The 20986-nt window shown below is 52.9% G+C and overlaps 4 protein-coding genes across 4 annotated transcripts; 2 read left to right on the top strand and 2 right to left on the bottom strand.

The window, feature by feature from the left end:
• Positions 1–170: 170 nt before the first annotated feature.
• On the bottom strand, positions 171–979 carry BDP55DRAFT_629590 (membrane-associating domain-containing protein; the record flags this gene model as incomplete). Its single annotated transcript, XM_060572044.1, has 4 exons — positions 171–306; positions 360–624; positions 691–819; positions 907–979. 4 exons carry the CDS (start codon positions 977–979, stop codon positions 171–173), a joined length of 603 nt encoding a protein of 200 aa, XP_060432178.1.
• Positions 980–6269: 5290 nt separating this feature from the next.
• On the top strand, positions 6270–8504 carry BDP55DRAFT_547670 (AMP-binding enzyme; the record flags this gene model as incomplete). The annotated part of the gene is made up of 3 exons (XM_060568765.1): positions 6270–6696; positions 6759–8346; positions 8402–8504. The coding sequence occupies 3 exons, from the start codon at positions 6270–6272 to the stop codon at positions 8502–8504; spliced, it is 2118 nt and encodes a 705-aa protein (XP_060432177.1).
• A 1309-nt stretch (positions 8505–9813) lies between these two features.
• BDP55DRAFT_656056 (uncharacterized protein) lies at positions 9814–13922 on the top strand. Its single transcript, XM_060574356.1, has 8 exons — positions 9814–10255; positions 10436–10573; positions 10655–11001; positions 11028–13011; positions 13033–13098; positions 13126–13188; positions 13225–13464; positions 13489–13922. Exons 1-8 carry the CDS (start codon positions 9923–9925, stop codon positions 13639–13641), a joined length of 3324 nt encoding a protein of 1107 aa, XP_060432176.1. The 5' UTR covers positions 9814–9922; the 3' UTR covers positions 13642–13922.
• A 2656-nt stretch (positions 13923–16578) lies between these two features.
• Positions 16579–19410, bottom strand: BDP55DRAFT_726382 (uncharacterized protein; the record flags this gene model as incomplete). The annotated part of the gene is made up of 6 exons (XM_060579139.1): positions 16579–17049; positions 17101–17290; positions 17348–18503; positions 18597–18699; positions 18945–19190; positions 19273–19410. The coding sequence occupies 6 exons, from the start codon at positions 19408–19410 to the stop codon at positions 16579–16581; spliced, it is 2304 nt and encodes a 767-aa protein (XP_060432175.1).
• Between the last annotated feature and the right edge of the window lie 1576 nt (positions 19411–20986).

Here is a 20986-nt window from a genome sequence, read left to right as displayed (position 1 = left end):
TAATAATACGGATGGCATCTACGTCCTTATTGAAATGACCAACCCAAAAACCAACTGTATCCGATTCACGCACTTTTTCCGTTGTAACCATGGTTAGTTGTCAACCCAATGACACCTATACCCATCCGCTGCTGTTGCTGTCCCCATTGCCCATTTCATAAACCAGTCATCTAGACGAGGTTCACATCACTAAATCCCGGGCCGTAGATGCGTCTCTGGTCGAGTTCCCAGATGGATTTTCGATCGCTCTTCCGGTCCCACGAAGGCATCCGCTTGGCTCTAATCAGCTCCACGGATGCCTCACGTCTGCGCTCCTCGAGAGCGACGTGGAATGACTTGAAGGAGTCGGCGTAACTTACGCAGACTCCTTCATTTGAGGAGGGGGGCCAGCGGCGCTGGGCTTGCGGAACCCCGTCTTGAAAACATCCTTGACCATGAGGAGGGAAGTGCCGGCCCAGAGGGAGAACTCGAGAGCGGCCAAGACGGTGTCGGCGCGGGCAGCGGCGCACACAGTGCCACGGCAGAAGAGAAGCTTGCTGAGGAAGACGGCGAGGGCAATGAAGCCAGCGAAGTAGAAGAGGACGTTGAGGAGCTCAAAGGCAACGGCACCCCAGGGGTGGGAAGCTGTTGTCGTGTTAGTTGGCTTTGGCTCACTTAAGAATCTTCGACATGAAGATAGGCAAGACTCACCTCTGGGAGCGAACTTGGGCACAAGCTCGAGGTAGGCAATCGAAATGAAAGACCAGAGCGGTACGAAGACCAAGAAATTGATCTGGGACGGAGACGAAGTCATCGTGTCCATGTTGTACCAGTTGGCGACTGCAGGCAAACAGTCAGCGCATAATTTCTTTCCAACGTCGGCCACCACCATCGGTGACCAAGTTCCAAAGGTCCCAAATCACATACTAAAGCCCGAGAGACCCAGGATCACCAACGCCAGAACACCCTGGACAATTCGGAGAGGAAGAATAAGACCCATCTTGTCGATTTTCGTGATCGTTTCGTGAAAGTAGATTCGTGAGATTCGTTTCGACAGGATAAAGGAGAGGAGAGTAAGGAGAGAAAAATTGTATGGTAAATAAGTCTAAGCTGCCCCCAGTGCGCTGTTGAGAAGTGAAGAAGGAAGTTTGACAAGAAGAAAAGGGTGGAAACGGTCGAGCGGGAAAAGGTCCAAGAAGAGGCAGCACAGCATGAAAGAGGGGAAATCACTTATGCTTTTGTATGGGCTGGGCAGTCCCATCTCTCCCTGTCTGAGTGTTTGAGAGGCGGAACATGTAGTCGCGGCTCTAGTCATCACTGGACACCCATGGGTCGGGTTGGTGCTGGGCAATGCACGGCCTGAGACCTCTGAAATGCATCTGAAACGGGACTCCCCTGGGCCGTCGCCATGCGCTATCCAGACAAGAAGATGGTGTGTAGCAGGGCCCCAGAAATCCCCATGGACCAATCCCAGCACAAGATCAACAGAGCCTCCTCTTCATGCCGGCCCACGGCTTGGCGCTGGCAGGTAACGCAGCAAGGTACTCCGCAGAGTTGTTGCGTTTGGTTGGACGGCCTGGGGTGTTGGCTACGTTGTAACTTCGTTGTCTCTGTGCCTTCTCTGCCGCTGGCCTCGTGGCAGGCTTACATCGAAGGGGGGGCCGACGAATACAATGAGTGGTTCTTGATGGAGACGCGCACACGCATTTGTCGGACGACAAGACGTGGACTGGGTTCCATGGGCGGAGCTTGATCGGCGATACGACGCCAGCGGGCGGCAATGCTCTTTACAACTCTGAACGTGAGTAAGAGCCCCAGGAGGGAGAGAGAGAGAGAGAGAGAGAGAGAGAGAGAGAGAGAGAGAGAGAGAGAGAGAGAGAGAGAGAGAGAGAGAGAGAGAGAGAGAGAGAGAGAGAGAGCCTCGTCATGCAGGAACGGCGATATTGAGATACTGTGTATAGGCTTGGAAAGTCTGGAAGCCAAATTAACGTTGCATTGCTGCAGCGATGCGAACTGCCAGCAGAGACAAACCATAGCCTTGCCTCACTCGACCTCATTAGGTAGACCAGCCCTGATGGCGACAGGTGTGGGTGGGTTTGGCAGACTTGAGGTGAAAGGCTGAAGCGAGATCTTCAGATTGAGAAACACAGCGCGACGGGATGTAGTGTGTCTGCGGGACCAGTCCAATCATGAATGGCAGGCTGGTGCAGATGCGCGAGTCTGCAGGCCAAAGGCTCAGGACTCGGAGGGTTTGAGGCTGAAGAGCAGCGAGTCTCAAGATGCCAAGCATGATTCGCCCGGGGCCCAGCATGTGTCACCGAACTTTCGACGACGGGCCATCTCGTGTTGTGGGTGTTGAAACAAATTGGGACTAGAGTAGACTGACAAAACGTAGCGAGAAGAGTACCTAGGACATGGGAATGGAATAGTGGACGGGATTTGGAGCTTGGCTTCGCTGCGACGCGACAAGAAACTACACAGTAGGTAGGGAGGCAAGAGGGTAAGGATGGTGAACGTGGTGAAAACCGCAAAGGGAATGAAGATGGGACTCGTATACGGAGTACCTACTGCAGAAGAAAATAATAAAATGTCCGAACGTAGCTTGTTTCCTCGCTACCAGGTCCACCCCGTTTCTGCTTCCTTCGAGACCTTCATGATTCCCATTTAGCGGGCGGGTTGTGGGTTGTCATTGCCAAAATGGAAGACCCCCCCTCCCCTGTCAAGTCTATCTGGGGGTTAGCGGACAGGGAAAGAGCCAAGAGCAGTGGAAGTCTCTTGCCGCGAAGAGAGCCTCCCATCGGTTGTGCTTAGTAAAGACCGGCAGGACCTCTCTCTGAACTTTGAAGCACTTGACGCAGTTGGACAGTCAGGACTAAGGCCTCAGGAGAGGGAACATGGACGTTTTGCAAGCCAAGCGCCATGGAAGATCTACAACAGAAACAGTACGGCGGACGTTACAACGCCAAGGGCGCCGCCCGAGTTTCTCTCCAAGGGCATTCGAAACAGTAGCAAGATGCCATACCTAGTCACCTACCAGACTACCTTACAAGTTACCTTACGTGCAGGCGCCACCTGGGGGAGGAAATCTTGGCTTCACGTATCATCCGCAGGGGCCTCCCGTCGCCTACCGATGCGGGAAACCGGGGACATGCAGGCGAATGCAGGCCCCAAAGTCGTCGTCGCTTCTGTCGTCCTCTCTGTTCCACCTTACACACTCCGCAACCACACTTTGCTGTTCTTAAAAAAGCTGCTGAGACGCCGCACAACCTGCTCCCAGACTCAGTCCGATACTCAGATTGCCAAGGATTCTCCCTCGACAGATTCTTCATACTTCTTGGCATTCCCTCTTCCCTTGCTGCTTCCTGCTGACACATCTTCCCTCTTCTAGACTTCTGCAGGGCCTTTGCGCAGTCTTTCTCACCATTCCGCCGCCCCCTCCACCCTCAAGGGCTCCAATCTGTCTCACGACTCGCTGCAACAGTGCAACAGCGGCTGCCTCTGCCGACTTGGCCAGCCTCGAAACTGCTACTCTATCAAAGCTTCGCCTCGCTAGACATCATGTCAGAAAGGCTTGGATTTGCTGGGCATCGAAACCATCCGCTCATCCTGCACCCTTGGTGCCGACTCTATGGGGTTCCCCCATAATATTGGCAATGGATCGGACGCTCTCCAGACTCTTGGCCGCCATCGGAGAGCCCATTTCTGCCACCCGTAGAGCCTCAACGCAGACCCAACTTCTTGGCAGCGCATCTGGAATTCGCCTGATCACTACATCTGCGCCAAATTTGCCTCACTCCTTGCCGCATGAAAGAAAATTCTCGAGTCTGAGCTGCTCATGACCGTGCCGTAGTAGGTCCAACTAACTAGAAGAACACTTCCGAATTCCCGCATATAGGTTTTGCAGCCGACTCGCCTACTTTATCTGGATGTCTCGTTTCAATATTGGCAGAAGCGCATTAGTATGCGAAGAAACGAAAAACTTCCACGGAGCTCATACCCCAGCGACTTGGTCCGGACCAGCCAACAACACCAGCCTACCCTCGATGCTTTCAGGCCACGTCTTCCCCTCTTTGTCACGGGACCCTGACTCTCTGTCGTATTTCCGAGACTCTCAGAAATGGTAGTCTGAAAAGAACAGCTGGCCTACGCCGTGTCATCCCGAAGCCGTACGAGTCATCCCAGGACTTGTGCTGCTGAGGCATGCAGTCGGTACCCGAGCACACACTGATCGGACGTGATCCAAAACGTAGACACTTGCTTTGTGTTTCTCTAGTTCCGCCAGAGCCGTTTTTCTGTATCATCAGCGTCTTCTTACAATCGACACGTCAAAGCTGTCGTAGGCATATTCGTACCCGCAGCTGATGTCTGTCATTCAGTTGTCAGCCGGAAATACCATTCCAAGGCTACGCTCATGTTGCGGAAGAGACCCTAGACCAGCATCATGACACTTGAGTGCCATAATCTTGCAACGCACATAACCTTAGGTACCTTGCACTTCGTTGCTTTCTTGGCCACACTGGCCTAGAGAGAGAGAGCTGGCGACGTACAAGAATAGGAACTTGCGCCTTTACCAGCCACTCCCGCCGTCTACCAGATTTTGCGTCTTTTCGTCACTTATCAATCTGAAGAGAATCTTGCAACCATGAAATGAGAAGAGGCAAAGCGAGACTTATCTAGCTATGTGTTGGTAAGATCTTGGACACTTGATTGGCGTTATATGCTCGGTCAGCTTGGTGCAAGTTCCTGAGAATCCTCCCTCCGCTGCCCGCCCAATAGGAACTGGGCGCACCTGAGGTAGAGAAAGCTGGCAGAACTTCGGCATTTACTCGTACGGCTTCGACCGTCCGCTGATGCGGCTCAAGGCGGGCGGACTCTCGAAGCAGGTGGGACCCGGACTTGTTCGGCCCTTTCGGGTACGGGTGCCCAATGACCTCCGTCCGGAGTAAGACATAAAGTCCTGCGCCCGGACCTAAGAGTCCAGCTCTGGCATGTGACAAATTGGGCTTGTCAGTCTAGTTCACAGGCTGGCTGTCTCTCCAGTGCGTGCATCAATTGACAGCATAAGGGACTGTGAGTTGACGAGGTTGACATTGAAGCACACAAAAACAGGAAGCTTCATATTCGTGATGGAAGACAACGATTAGTCCTCATGGTATTCCATTTCAAAGGATGAGATTCCGATTAGTACTCAAATAGTATTCAATGCTCAGGGGAAGTGACGGATGGGAGCTCCGCTGTCGGGGATCTACCTGTAAAGAGTGGATGAATGACTGATCCCCGTTTGCTGGGAGATTAAGCCTCTCCCATATGCATAACCCCGCTAACATGTCACTACAGCTTTCGAGCTCCTGAACTGCGGGAACGTGGCATATCGCAACTTCGAGGCTGGCCTGGTGTAACTCACATGTTGATTCGGGTTTCCCAAGGCCGAGTAGACAATACACTACCTATGAAAATGTCACCTACGAGCTGCAGCCACACGGCCAACAGCAGATGCATTCCTCCTCGTGGACACTTCACGGTGAGGTCATGACGGAAACCACGGGGTATCTTTCCCCATTATTTGCGAATCTCCGACCCAGAACCCCCAGCTTCAGCTCCCACTCCCTCCACCGCCAGCCCCCCAGCGCCCCCGCAAGCCACTGCGTCCAGTGCCCCCTTGGCGGGTCCCCCCAGAGCCTATCAGCGACCTTTTACAGCTGTAGTTCTCCCCTTAGCGCACTCACCATCTGGGGTTGCCGAGGACCTTGAGACCTTGGAGTGGCACCCTCCGCTCTTCTGGGCACTTGTGCCTCGGCCTACGCTCCCAAACTCGGCCTCGCTCATTGGATCGTCTCTCCGTTTCCTGCACCTTCTCACTTGGAGGCCAAGCAGCGACAACCGAATCCCCCGTACGAAGTAGCTAAGGTACGACGCGCACCTCGCTCGACTCGACTCGACTCTTGTAGACGCAAACCTTGAACAAGACAGGTGCCCCCTCGTTTGTCCCAAATCCTTCTCGGGCGGATTACTTCTGTTTATCTCATCTTTTTTTTCTCTCTCTCTCTCTCCAAACCTTTTCGTCTCGACACCTTCCAACCATCTTCACCTCTACCCTCCTGGATATCTCCTGCCTACATCTCGCCTTCAGGCTTCCAGCGCCGAGTCTCGTTTCTTTGCGCCACATCTTGCTGCACTGTCACCGCCCCAACGAACTGGCAGTGAGATCGAGGTAGATCGTTCGTCAGCAACGCAACCAACAGTCCTCGGCTGCCAGCACTCCCCCACAGATTCCCACTGTCGCTTCGAAAATGGCTCCCACAAAAGACACCGCCGCATACATACAGGAGCTGGCCAACCCGCCGCCTCCTGGCTCACCCTATGGAGTCCCCATCCCAGGCTCTGAGAAGGAAGGCCGCAGTGCCATCTATCGTCACTGGCGCTTCCGCGACGGCCCTCTGCTGTCCACTTTTGATCCCGCCGTCCAGACCGTTCACGATCTGTTTGAGGAGTCCTCCAAGAAGCGCCCGAACGCCAAGTGCTTGGGTCACCGAGCATGGAACCCGGCAGCCAAGGACTGGGAGAACAAGTACACCTGGGCTACCTATGCCGAGGTTGCCGAGCGTCGCAAGAACTTTGGCGCTGGTCTGATTGAGATTCACCAGAAGATTGGCATCACCAGCGACAACTACGGTGTCGGTTTGTGGTCGCAAAACCGCCCCGAGTGGCACATTGCTGGTACGTTGGCCGTCACATGCCAGGCACGAGGCGCAAACTGCATACTGACTCGAAGTAACCAGATCTCGGTGCTGCATCCCAATCTCTCTTCACCGTCTCTCTCTACGACACCCTCGGCCCCGACACGACCGAATACATCATTAACCACGCCAGCTTGGCTTGCGTAGCTACCTCGCTCCCGCACATCCCCGTCCTGCTGAAGCTTGCCCCGCGCCTCCCATCACTCAAGCTCATTGTGTGCCTCGACTCTCTGGACGACGGCGAGCAGGCTGGCTACTCCAAGCTGTCCGTTCTGAATGGTATCGCTGCCCAGAATGGCATCCAGATCTACTCCATGGCGAACGTCGAGGAGCTAGGTCTTAAGTCTGGCCGTCCCATGCGCCCCCCACGCTCGACCGACTACGTCACCATCAACTACACTTCTGGAACTACCGGTATGCCCAAGGGTGTCGTCCTGACCCACGGCAACGCCGTTGCAGGCCTCACCGCCGCGAGATCCGCCGGCACCGTTACCTACAAGGACGTGCACATCTCTTATCTGCCTCTCGCTCACATTTACGGAAGAATGGTTGACCAGACCGCTCTGGCAGAAGGCGCTTGCATTGGTTTCTTCCGCGGCGATATCGTTGGACTGGTAGACGACATGAAGATTCTCGAACCCACAGGGTTCATGTCTGTTCCCCGTCTATACAACCGCTTCAATTCGGCCATCCGAACCGCCACGATCGAAGCAGATGGTGTCAAGGGATCCCTGTCCCGCCAGGTTGTCAGCACCAAGAAGGCCAACATGAAGCAGCCCGTTGGTAAGGCAAACAACTCTCACTTCTTGTACGACAGAATCTGGACTCCCAAGGTTCGTGCTGCCGTCGGTCTCAAGAAGGCGCACAGCATGATCAGCGGTAGCGCTCAGCTGGACCCTGATGTTCACGAGTTCTTGCGCGCGGCTTTCGGCAACCACTTTGTGCAGGGATACGGCCTGACAGAGACGTACGCCGTCTCGACTGTTCAGCTGAAGGGTGACTTCAGCCTGGGCAACATCGGACCGCCAGCTTCTTGCAACGAGATCTGCTTGGAGTCGGTTCCCGACTTTGACTACTTCGTCACAGACAAGCCCTACCCCCGTGGTGAGATCCTCCTTCGTGGTCCCAGTATCTTCAAGGAGTACTACAAGAACGAGGAGGAGACGAGCAAGGCCCTCGACGCAGATGGTTGGTTCCACACTGGAGATATTGCCGAGGTCGACAACATGGGTCGCTTCAAGATCGTCGATCGCAAGAAGAACGTGCTCAAGCTGTCGCAAGGAGAGTACATCTCCCCTGAGCGTATCGAGAATGTCTACCTGGGTAGCTGCAGTCTGCTGGCCATGGCATACGTCCACGGTGACCCGTCTCAGTCAGCGCTTGTTGCTGTCTTTGGTGTCGACCCTGAGAACTTTGCACCATTCGCAAGCAAGATCTTGAAGAAGACCATCGACAAGACCGACATTGCAGCAATCAAGGCAGCTGGCGCCGACAACAAGGTCAGGAAGGCTCTTCTTGCAGAGCTTGACAGAATTGGCAAGAAACACAAGTTCAACAGCTACGAGCGTGTGCGCAGTGTCTACCTCACCATCGACCCCTTCAGCATCGAAAACGAGCTGTTGACACCTACGTAAGTGGAAGCTATTGACGCTAGACATGGACACCTGCTAACCAAGTATCAACAGTCTTAAGTTGAAGAGACCGCAAACCGCAAAGGCGTTCAGGGCGCAGATCGACCAGATGTACGAAGAGGTCAACGCGGAGCCGTCGACCAAGGCCAAGCTTTAGAAGGTCTTTTTATTTAGAGGATTGGCGTTGGATGATGTCGTGTCACATATAGGCGGGCAATGCTGTACCATATAAGATGATCTATTAGCTTTCTAGAGTCTACGTCCAATATTTTTAAAGAAAAAAATCCCTGTGTTCCTACTTTAGGGAAGGCTATTTCATGAGACATGGTTTGATATTGATCGACTAGTTATATACTGCTTTAATGCATATTTTGCTCTATAGCGTCAGAGGAAGAAGTAGCGTTCTTATGTTGCTATATTTGTTCACATTTAATAATGACATTTCCCTATTTAGTACAACATAGTGTCACTAACATTTATACATCGGGCATTTCTGACATTCGACATGTGCCTTTTCCGACTTTGATGCGCAAAGTGCGCGCGCGCATAGCGCCTGTTATATGAGCCAGCGGCGGGCGTGAACTGGCGCATCTGGCACCTGCGGGGCCGATGACCTCCGAAGCCAATGGCGCTCAGGTCCGACGTGCGACACGACGGCATTGGGGGGCTATTTGATTCAACGGCCTTCTAAAGCCATTCGATTGGACCATTCTTGTACTGGCGCATTTAGACTTTATCGCGACGTTTAGGCTCTTTGGACGCGATGGCTGCTGAGGGACACGATACATGAGCGCAAGACAGCGTCGAGGACTATGTTTAATTTCAAGTTCTTATACTCGTATGACAAGCCACTCAATAATTAATCTTTGAATTACTTGTTGTACATCATGTTTCTGGACCTTTTGATGGTTTCTAGAAGGAACTGGGTTGTTTTTGCCGAGGTTCCCGTAATCTAGCGCGATGCTTCGTGAAGGGTCCAAAAGCTTGATATGTCACTGGAGGAACGAGGCGTGTCCACGTCATTGAGCGACAGGATATCAGCTCAATGAGCCGTCGCAAATGCTTACATCTTCCTTGATCTTTGTGAGGCGTTTCGATAGCCGAACAATATGTATTCGAACATTTAGACCACCTCTTTGATGTTGAATAATTCTTTAACTGCGATTTAGCAAGGAAAATATTTATACTCATTAATAAATATTAATTTGATATTTAGATTTAAATAATTAGTTCCATGTTCTTTTAGAAAACAACAATAAAATCAAAGCTTAGTAATTAAAAAGAACTTCTATTTCTAAAAGTCCCAAAGTTATTACATTTTAAGAAACGAATGTTTTTCTTATGTAAGACTATTTTAGACCCTTGCGATCCTTGGGAAGGTGCATGGGTCCACTTTTCTTGCTACTTCCATTTGACCCGCCTCTGTTGATTCCAGTTATAGCTACGTTTATCTTAATTAACTGCGACTTAACGAACTGCCGGTTTTACGCGTTTACGAACCTCACTTTACGCGCGCGCGCTGACCGAATTTCGGCTGGACGACGACTACGCGTCGCCGTCCGCAAGATCACAGTAATGATTGCGACTCCGAGGGATACGACAACTGCCACGCCGTCGATCAATTTAACGGCAGCCCCGAAGAGGACCGCCGACATCATTGACCTGACTCTTGACGACTACGACGACGACGACAAAACTCCCCCAGCCTCCAGCTCACGGCTTCCAGACACCGAACCGCCTCGAAAGAAGTTTCGAATAGACTATGGCCCCAAGTCTCCTGTCGACCCGAATGGTGGTGACCCTGAGGTGTACACCGAGTGCCTGAACAAGCAGGTCAGGCCATTCATCACTCAGGCGCTGCTCGAACTTCCGGTTGAGAAGTTCAAGGTCGCAGAGATCGCTCGAACGGTAAGCAGGACGCTCTCTCTCTCTCTCTCTCTCTCTCTCTCTCTCTCTCTCTCTCTCTCTCTCTCTCTCTCTCTCTCTCTCTCTCTCTCTCTCTCTCTCTCTCTCTCTTTGTTCCCCTCTCCTCTCTCGTATTCTCACCCTTCGCCCTCGAAAGCGCACTATCTAATACCACGGCTACAGGTGATCAAGGAAGTGTACCGTGCCGCTATAGAAGAAGAAACAATCGACATCAACAACGGCCGCCTGACCCAAAGTGCAGTCAACAAGCTAGTCTTCATCGCACGTTTTTGTATTAAAGACTATTGCGACAATCACGAGGTAAGGTCCGACCTTTTTACACTTACTCACGCACCGCCTCAGGACGGCTATATGCGAGTGAAGTACTGACTTGTATCTCAGGAATTCAGGAAACAGCCGAAGCCTCCTGCTCCTACTCCTCCTTCTCCGCCCCCGCCTGCCTATACACCCGCACCGCGCGGTCGGAATTTCAAGTTCAATCCTGCTATCTTTACTGGTATTCCGGTACCCCTCCACCCGGACGGATATCGCGGGTCAAGGCTTGCTGCCCAAGGTCCTTCGACAGCCCCAGCGAGGCCAGCGCCGCGGCCGGCGAAGAAACAGGCCAAACCGAAGCCTCCACCGAAGCATCGACGAGAGCCTCAGCCGGTGCCTGAGCCAGAGCATCAACCCGAGCCCGAGCAAGAGCCCGAACCACAGCCTCAAGCTCCAGCCACAGAACCCCGACCGTCGCCGTTTCGTCAACGAACTACAGAACGAGGGCGCAAGCCAGGTCCTTCAAGTCATGGAAGGCACTCGACTCACAAGCCAAGGCGGCGGCTACTCCAGGCCACAAGGCCAAAGTAGCCTGGATGACGATGGCGCGGCGGCCGTACACCACAACGGAAGAGCGTCAAACGATTCTTCGCGGCACCTCCAAGCTTGTCCGAAACGTACCACCGGCGGCGGCAGCGCTGGGCTCACTGCCCTTCCACGTCGACTTTACGCCAGACGAGCTGGACGACGTTCGGAGAATAGTGCGGGCCATGTGCGACAAGAAGGTCAAGCACAAGCGGAGAAACGACACCGACAGAGAGCTGGGCAAGATGCTGAGGAAGCGGCCTGACCTGCTCACGGCTATACCGCCCATGATTGAGCTCAAGGGAATGCTTGCGCAACGAGACCACGTTGCGATTCGGAACTTCCTCGACGAGTTGGCAAATCGGCATAAAAAACCGGCCCGGCATCCAAAGGTGCTGACGTTGGAGGTGGACGAGTCCGATAAGCAGGGCGAGGCACAGCGTACCAGTCAGATCTCTGCGCTCCTGTTGGCGCGAGAAATTGATGGCAACAGAGGGTTTGGCCGGATGCGTCGCCACGTTAACTTCACCAATGAGTTTAGGAAGGCTCATGAAGATGATATGGAGATGCGGGCAGAGTGGGTGGGCTGCGCTGGTGACATTATGACGATTGCGTGGACTTCAGATACCAACTTCATCTGCGGTGCCACAGCTCACTCCGATTCGCACAACCAGCAATACAATAAGGCCGGTAACCTTTTGCTCTGCTCGACGACGTTGGGTCAGCTTAAGGCGTATCCGGACCACAGAATCCCTCGACCAATTGTCGAGAAGGGCGAGAACTCCACAGATGCTATGAGGGAAAGCCAGAGCCCGTGGCTTTACTCATCCGTCGTGTCTTCTGACTATGATCGCATTAACAACCGTGCTTACACGTCTAGTTTTGACAAGACTGTCAAGGTGTGGAGCGTGGACGATAGAGGAGCAAATATGGAGGTTTTAGGCACCTGGGCACACGCGGGCAACGTCAACTTCGTGGCTGTCTCTAAGCGTGAATCCGGCATGGTGGCGACTGCCGCCGATGTGTCCACCCAGGCTGTCCGAGTTTACCGCGTTGACAACGACAACGTATCTCAGAGCCCGTACCAGATATTTACAGGCTCTAGAGCGTGGGATGAAGGGAACGAAGAGACGATAGCGACCCAGAAATGGGCCTACTTCCCGGCAACAATGCAATGGGGCTTGGCTGAAGGCGTGCAACACCTGCTCCTCGTTGGCTACTCTCCTCGCAGTCTCACTGGGGACGATAACGACATTCCTGATGAGAAGCTGAACACTGGCGAGATCTGTCTTTGGAACTGCCTCACGGGCGAAAAGATCAAGGTCTTGACGGCATCTACACAAAACGTCTTTGAGGTGGTTTGGCATCCCACCCTACCGAGCTTCATCGTGGCAACGTCGCCAGCTGGATTGATGATCGACGACCAGACTCTGACGCAGATTCGGATCTTCCGCCCTAGCTTGACACCTGAAGGCGATACTGCCTTTAGTGAGATGCAGTGCCTGGACTGCCCGGCCAAGGATATCAACGAGCTCACCATCAAGCCGAACAGCGTCCTCTGCTCATACGTGACTGCGGCTTGCACCGATGGCAAGGTCTACGTCTGGGATACCTCACGAGGTGACAAGCCTATCCACGCTCTCCGGCATAAGAAGCCGATTGACGAAATCTTGGGAAATCGAGACGAAGTGGACGTGGGTGTCAAGTTTACGGCGTGGGGCACCACTGCGGATCGCTTCTATACAGGCGGATCAGACGGAGTAGTTAAGGTGTGGAACGTACGCAACTTGCGGCAGCCCCTCGTCCGCGACCTCTTGGAAGCTCCTGGAGCTATAGCATGCGGAGCCTTTTCTCCATGCCACTCGAGGCTTGTTATCGGAGACGCTAGCGGCCGAGTGGTGCTCCTCTCGCTGAACAAGGGGGACGAGCCTCCAGCCAAGTTTGTCCTACCCCCGATGCCGCCGGGTATGCGACCCCGTCGTCCCGTGCGCCGCCCGATTCCCGTCATCGAGCACGCCGATCCTTCGGCGCCGCACCATCAGAATCAGGAGCAAAACCAAGAACCCAAGACGGGCGTGGAAAGAGGACGAAGCATGCTCTCCTCCGGCCAGCTCATGCGTCACCCGGACGCCACCGTCGGCGTCATCCAGGGGCCGGCGTATTCCACCCTCGGCCTGCACTGCCCCAAATCGCACTTTGAGGGCGACGCATCCCAGCCGTTACTGGCCAAAGTCGAAGAGATTCAGCAGGAGAACCAAAAGATGTTCCGCCGCAGGTCGTTAAGAGTCGCCCGCCTCCGGCCGCTAACCGACGTGGGCTCCGTGGCGCTCGAGCGTCGGCATGCGGGGAACGTGGCGAGGGACTTGGATCTACAGGGGCTCGACGAGATGACGAAGCTTGATTTGCTCATGGACCAGGTGAATATCGACGATCCTATTTACGATGAGGGCTGGGATTACGAATATGAGGAAGGGGACCTCGAAAAGAGCATTTGGGCTACGCTTTCGGAAGGAGCGGAAACACTTTAAAGAAGGGCTGATATTGCCCTTATCGGATACAAGCTTGTTTAGCTTATGGCCTTTATGAGTTCAGAAGGCCGATGTTGCCTTTACTGGACACGAGCTCACCTAGCTGATGGCCTTCACAAGCTGAGGGAGGATGTAGATAATTCTGTTAGATGAATACCAAGACTTACGACATTAAACTGAGGTTCTATTAATGATGCGAAATAGTAGCTGCTTGATTCTGTCTTGAAGCTTAGGGGCTTGCTTCTTTTTTTTAGCATTTATATCGATTCATTAAGACGAACTAGCCTCATAGCACTTCAATAATCTAGCAACGTTTGGTACTATCAAGGCTTGGTTTAGTAAACATTGAATAGACGGCCTCTAGGGACTAGGTTATAACGCGGCACCGTAGGTCAGAAGAAAGGGCGCCGTTACGACATTTATAGAGGGATATAGAGTCCTCTAGGATAAGGCGGTATCTTGTCGATTGACCCCAAGTAAAGCTCCAAGTGCATTGATCTCATCCCTTCTGATTCCTCAATGCTCAGCTTCCTGTAAGATGTGAACAAGGGAATTATGTACTAAAGTGAATACCCCCCGCCGTGTGAGCATAAATATTGCACACCAGCCTGACGAGCAGCTCTGTTGCCAACGATGGTCAGGCATCATCCCCACTACGACCAGCATGCCCAACAGGATCAGAATGACGGTCATGACCATCTCAAGGACTTGCATGAAGGCATGGTGCCTGTTCACATTCCTTTACTAACGCTCGAGAAGTGTGCTGTTCAAGGAAGCCCTTTGTCTTTATTCTCACAAGCTCCCTGCTCCCGCTCACGTTCATGCTCGCATGGTAAATTCTGTTATGAATACAGGCAGCGACGGAATGTGTGCGATGAGAGAAGCTAATAGCACTGGGGCTAACTTGCGACGTTGGGAACGCATCAAAGATTTCCTCGACCATCCTATTTGTCTTCGTGCCTCAGGTCGTCGCCAACTTTACTGAGGCCTTACATTGTCGTGGACCGAGGAGGTACAAGTCGCTGCAGAATCCAATTGATTGAGAACAATAGCGCCGGTTAAACACCTCCCCAACACAAGACGTCAAAATACAAGGCAGGGATAAAGGGGTGGTGTTTCGAGATGACTCCCCCGAGTGGGTCAGGGAGAGGCGGCAGCTACAACGCTGAGGAGCCTTCCTTCCTTCCTCAACTAGCTCCGTCTCATACGGAGTAGGAGGAGACCGAGGTTTTTGTGGAAGTTATATCATTGCCTATAGAATGCCTCCTCTAGGTCTCATTATTCAAATAGAACAAGGCATCGCGTGGCCTCCTATCAGCACACGGCGGCCATAACCCCAGGTGTCAACGGCCATCATGTGTGTATGTGTGTACAAATGTTATGCTGATAGCATCCGCTCCAAATCTCAAAAGACTATCCTATTACAAATAAGCACAGTCTCAGCCCCTCTATACTCCCGCTCCCTCCTACCATGGCATGTTCTATAATGAATATGAGGGGGTCGGCGGGATCTTACTAGAGGACACTGTCTTGAGCTACCTTGTTGCCTCGTAATATATGGGAGTGTGTATATGGTATTCCTTGTCTATGCTTTTGTCTTGGGTAGTAGTACTTATATCCTCAATAGCGAGGCAGATGTAGTCATATACTGAGAAAGAACTTAATAATTACAGAACTTACTACGCTTGGAGCGATGGTGCCGGTTATATATTATACTAATATAGGATTTCGAATCTCCAAGCAGGCACCAAGGAAATGCAGTCCCCCCTAAGAGGTCTAGGAAGACTGGCCGGCAATGATAATTCCAAGGAGAATGTTCATATCCTACATACACTCTCCAAGAGATATACCGAAAAAAAAAAGAAAGAAAAAAGAGTTCACCCCCCCGGTGTTGAACTGGGGGCTACATCTCTTGGTGCACATGCTGGGAATTGTTGACCATATGCCACTCCCCCACCCATCCCAGTTTGACCTGACCCGTCGGCCTAGACGGGCGCCTGCTGGTTGTGGTGACCAAATTGGGATTGAAGGGGGGTATATAGCTTTCTTCCTGGCGGTATGTTGCGTGTGGAAGGTATGGTCGGTAAGATGGGAAGGGAGGTGTGGTCAATAAGGAGGGAAGGCACGGTAAGGTACGGTCAGAACATTCGAAATGCAGTTGTCATTTGAGAGCGGGGGAAAGGACTTGACCAGCTAGCCTCCTTCTATCCAAGCTTGAAGATACTGTCACGAGTTTCCTTCTCAATGTCATTCCGCACCCGAATGGATCGGAGATGAGCCGCAGGTATTAAGTAGACGAACTTAATTACTGAGGGCTCACTTCTTCGGTGTCAAATCTGGTGGTTACATCAGTGGGCAGGCCTTGTTCGTCGCCATTTTCGCGTGGCCAATATAGTTGCAAGAGTAATTCTTAACTTTATGTCTACTTGTACATTAGTGGCGATGCCCTTTTATGAACTATCACGAGGTAGTGTATCCAGATCATCACGGCATCACCAAGGTTCAGGGACGAGATGTAGACTCAAATAGTCTTTGCTTCTCCTAAGTTACAGATGGAGGTTCGAGTGAAAGTCACCCTACAACCAAGAACCAGTTTACCAAACCCTTGAAGCCCAAAAGCCAGCAAGAACTACGATAAGCATCATAGTGCGCGGGTATCGAAAAAAACAAAGTCCTGATCCACCCCCTTTCCTCTCCAAACGAGCTCAGTTACTTTTGGTGTGGGTATTTCCTTTTCCCCCTTGATATCCTTGCCCTCGCTTTCCACCCCACGTGAACGCCGGCCCAATGCACACATCCATGATTATCGCAGGCCAAAAGCCAAAGCTCGCGAGGGTCCAAAGGGACGTCGAAATGCAGAAGCAAATAAAGTATAACCCCCCTTTCCTTTCCATATACAACGGTCAACGGATCCGAGAGGCCGCGGAGGAAGAAAACTTAGTTGTCCTTGGCGGCCGGGAACGCGAAGCCGGGAGGGTACGCGGGCATGCCGTTGGGCAAGGTACCAATGCCGTAGGGAAACTGCTGCGGAAGCGGCTGAGAGTTGGCCGAGGAGAACTTCTTGTCGTCACGGCGGTTATGGTCACGGTCGCGGCCACGGCGCCAGCGACCGAGATCCTCGCGGCTTTCTTCGCGTCCGCCGCCACGGGTGGAACGAGGTCCGTGGTTACCGCTCTTGTCGGTCTGCATGCGGCGGCTAATGGCCTTGGAGGAAACGCCGTTGCCGATCTCGATATCCGGCTCCTCGACGACCATGCCCTCGTCGATGGGCTTACCACCACTGCCACCGTACTCGGCAGTCAACATCCACTTGCGATCGGCCTCGGTGAGCTTGCTGATGGGGATGATGCTAACACCCGTACGGTAGTCGCTGCAGTCACGCGGGCCAAAGCCGACACCCCAGCGGGTCTAGGTTGTGTTAGTCGAGAAGATTGGTAAACAGAGATCATGAAGACTTACTCTCAACTGCGACTCATCGTCATTCTGGGGCATGCTGCCGTTGGCACGCATCTCCATGCCATCCTTGGCACGAACGGCATCCTCACGGGAGACCATCTTGACGAAGGCGTGTCGCTTGTCCTTGTTAACGATGCAAGACTGAACCTGGCCAAATCGAGTAAAGATGGCACGAAGCTCGTGCTCAGACTGGCTGTAGAGGCTGTCAGTCAATGTTCCGGTGAGTGGAGATGCTTCCGGCTATACTTACTTGACACCGCCGACGAAGAGCGTGCGGCTCAGAACCTTGATGTGCCCAGGCTTCAGATTACGGTCATAATCAATCCACTTGGCATCCGAGCCACGGCGCGAGTCACCATGGCCACCGTGAGAAGCACTGTGGCTTCCATGAGGGCTACGCTGGCGGTATTCGCTGCCATAGCGACCGTCTCTACTGTCACGACGGCCTCGGTCCGGGGAGCGATGTCCATGGTCATAGCCATTGTCACGGTCATGAGAAGAGCTGCCAGAGTTCCAACGACGGCCAGGCGATCTGGACCGGGATGTACGTTGATATCTGCTCCCGTCTCCACCGGTGTTGCGCTCGTAGCGAGACCCCCCACTGGTGCCATTGGGCTGAACAGGACCGCCCCATCCCTGACCGCTGCCATAGTAATTCTGAGCGGCGATGGGGACTGGAGTAGATGTGGTCGAGGGCGCGAGTCCCGTAGAAGCGGCGCCATTCTGGTTGCTCGCAGCCGCAAGTGCGGCAACAATTTGCTCCGCGGTGAATCCCGAATTGGCAAACATTTGCATGAGAGCCATCTGCTGACCGTTGACTCCCTGTGAAGGCTGAGGGCTAGGTCCTGGGAATGGCAGACCAACAGGAGGAGCCTGAGTCTGGCCTTGGGTATATGCGTACGGAGCCGCTGGGTTAGGGGGTCCACCGGGGAAGGGAGGCATTGAGTATGGAGCCTGCTGAAACTGGTTGATGGGAGGAGCAGGAGGCGGCGGTGGCTGCTGCTGTTGCTGTGGGGTAGAGCTCTGGAGTCTAGAGAGTAAGTCTTGCAAGTTCTGAGGTACTGCCGGAGTCTGAGTCTGAGCCGGGGCGGGAGGCTGAACGTTGCCTTGAGGCTGGCCGTTAGCAGCTCGAGTTTGGTCATTGCCATGGGCCTGGCTATAATTGTGACCTTGGGCAAAGTTCTGGCCATGTCCGTTACTCTGACTCTGACTATTCTGCGGCTGGCCGTAGCCTTGTGTCTGAGGCTGGCTCTGGACGGACTGCGTAAGTTTGGCCAGGTTGGCGATGATGCTGTTGGCATCAGCAGGCCGGGGGTGAGCAGAGGGGGCAGCCGTCTGTTTGGATCTATAGCCCATGGCCTCGACCAAGCCTGGTGGGGGACTACCCTCAGGCGTGTAGGACTGAACTGAACGGGTAGAGGAGTCAGCAAAACTTGAATCCATACTTGTACAAAGGTGGCAATGAAGCTTGTTGATCGTCTGGTGGAATGATGACATACTCGGGTCAGGCGAAGATTCAATCTTCCGCTGGAAATCATCGAGGACGTCAGGAGAGAAGGTGGCGACTCTACGCCATATCTCGAGCAGCTTAAGCAGTTTCTCCTACATAAAGGGCAGCAGTGTAAGTAGATTGCTCATCAATATCAACAGTGAGCAAAGAACACATAGACACCCATTAACGTATCTGAATGAGTCTCAAGCGTTCACCCTCACATATCTCCAGTATGAGAGAGTTGAAAGAATGAAGGGCGAAAGGTATCCCGGTCAATATCGAAACCGTTATGAGATGTACAAATACAAAGTATCGTAGCGAAGGGTTGTTCAAAACTGCAACATTTGATGCGTACCTTTTGGCCTTCGAGGCGCAACTGCACCATGTCACTGATGAGGGTATGCATGAGACCGGTGATTCGGTGACAACCAGCGCCGAAGGTTCCATCTCTCGCAGAACCATCAACAGGCTGGCCAGACACTCTGGCTTGGTCAAGCCACTTGCGCATCACAGAGTCTATCACGTAGAGGACTCCAAGCTTGTATGGAGCAGAAAACTTCTTGAACGTGGTATACAGCTTTTGGATGAGGACCGACTCATTCTACAGAGAAAAATTCAGAGGTTAGTCTAGATACTTGACTAGGCAAGCGAGATGCGACGCTGCGTTCGGTATCGTATCGTACCTGAATGTTGTCGACACAGATGGTAGTGATATTAGCAATGCGATTGGCGGTGACACCAGGAGCCTTGTAATTCTGCATGGGTTCGAGGGCGGCTTCTAGCTCCGCCACAGCAGCGGCAGCAGAAGTCGGAGCAGCCATCCTGCAGGGCGACTGGCAACTATGATGATGGCGAAATTGTTGTGTTTTTCTCAGGAGTTTGTCTGCGAGCGAAGTACGATTGGGAAGAAGGTAGGTAGCTTGGTGGTGGTGGGCAGGCGCTCGAGGCAAAACAGACGAAGTGCCAGTAGCTAGGGCTTCTTTTTTTTTCTCGATGCGGCCTGCAAGAAGCGTTGTTCAAGAAGAGGTTTACTGAGAGCGCGGGGAGGTACGCGACGCCCAGGAAGTGGAAGTAGTCAAGAGAAAAAGGTGCAACGCTCTTTCCTAGATAAATCAGGCAGGTACGTCCCGGTCGCTCCTTCCCTCGATCAACAGCTTGTGTGTGTATTTTGTTTTACAGACCGCGCAGGCAGAAATAAGGTATCCCAAAATGTCGCGCGACGGCACTGTTTCCAGCACTCTTAAGGTACGAATGGATCGAGTTCCTGGATTGGATGACTCTCTACTTTGTACGAACAGAGCGTGCGACGCCTTTTGACGAGTCGTCCAAGGAAGTCACAAGAGGAGATTTTCAAGTGGCAGGAGCCGTCGACGGTCTACTACTTGATTTGATTTCACCCACGGTCGGACTCTAGCGATCCTCGAAGGAGAAATACGATGTTCGTCAGTGTACGATGATAGTCTCGATGGATACAGTTATCTTAGGCCGTGGACGGGATGGGCGTGATGCAGCGTCGCGCTGGAGGTTCGTCAGTTTTTCTTGGTGGGGGAGAAGGGGGAGTCGTGGTTGGAAAAGAAGAAATTCGGAAGTGGGGATGAAATGGAAGCTGGGACACGTTTGGAGACGGCGCTGGAGGCTTGCCGGTTCTGAGTGAGGTGTTGCAGGCTTGCGTGGGCGGTGGCACATGGCAGGTGTGCCCGTGATTACGGCTTTATTCTTGGGGGCCATAGCGCCAATCAAATCACTGGCATCTTTGTCATCAAGTCATCAAGAACAAGAGCTCACATCGTTTGCTGAGGTCGGGTGCATGCTCCGGTTCTCTCAGCCTAAGGCCAAAAAGGAAGCTGCTGAGGCATCAACCCCTTGCTGACTAGCCGATCCACGAAGCGAGATGATGGTTCCACCGCCGAGGTTCTACCGCGGATTGGAAGATGGATGATGGATTCCGCAATAAGCTGGTGAGAGCTTTCATAATAAGTGAGCAAGGCCGATTCAGCACAAGCGTCTCAATTGTGCCAGTATGGAAATAACAGGAGATGCTTTGGGACTCGGCGCTTGGATTGGGCTAGATTGGCCAGAGCTCCCGTCCACCTTGGCGTCGCCGGCCCGTACGACAACGGGGAAAGCAATTGTCTTTGTTGTCACGCTCACCTTCACCCGCAATTATTTCTGCCAGTCTTCTTCTTGTTCTCATCCACATCCGTATGCGGGCAATACCCACCTGCTAAATTATCTGGAGAAGGTGTGCTAGTTCCCCGGCAACATAACTCTTTCAGTCAGAGCTGAGCTTGCCGGCAGATGATTGTGAAAATACTCCTTATCAGCTGTATCTAAACCTGAAGCTCCACGAATTCCTGCGCAATCGCTACAACTTCTCACTAATACCACATACCTATC

This window comes from Colletotrichum godetiae (assembly GCF_030913485.1).
Source record: "Colletotrichum godetiae strain CBS 193.32 chromosome Unknown BDP55scaffold_11, whole genome shotgun sequence".
Classification (NCBI taxonomy): domain Eukaryota; kingdom Fungi; phylum Ascomycota; class Sordariomycetes; order Glomerellales; family Glomerellaceae; genus Colletotrichum; species Colletotrichum godetiae.
The sequence above is the reverse complement of the archived record's forward strand: the minus strand, read 5'-3'. Positions and strand labels throughout refer to the sequence as shown.

What these genes read in the sequence shown, in the direction of transcription:
- BDP55DRAFT_656056 (XM_060574356.1), top strand. Translation starts at nt 9,923, where the DNA reads ATGATTGCGACTCCGAGGGATACGACAACTGCCACGCCGTCGATCAAT. An exon ending in ACTATTGCGACAATCACGAG is followed by an intron (nt 10,574 to 10,654) that starts GTAAGGTCCGAC and finishes CTTGTATCTCAG; the next exon opens with GAATTCAGGAAACAGCCGAA. An exon ending in GTATGCGACCCCGTCGTCCC is followed by an intron (nt 13,099 to 13,125) that starts GTGCGCCGCCCG and finishes CCCGTCATCGAG; the next exon opens with CACGCCGATCCTTCGGCGCC.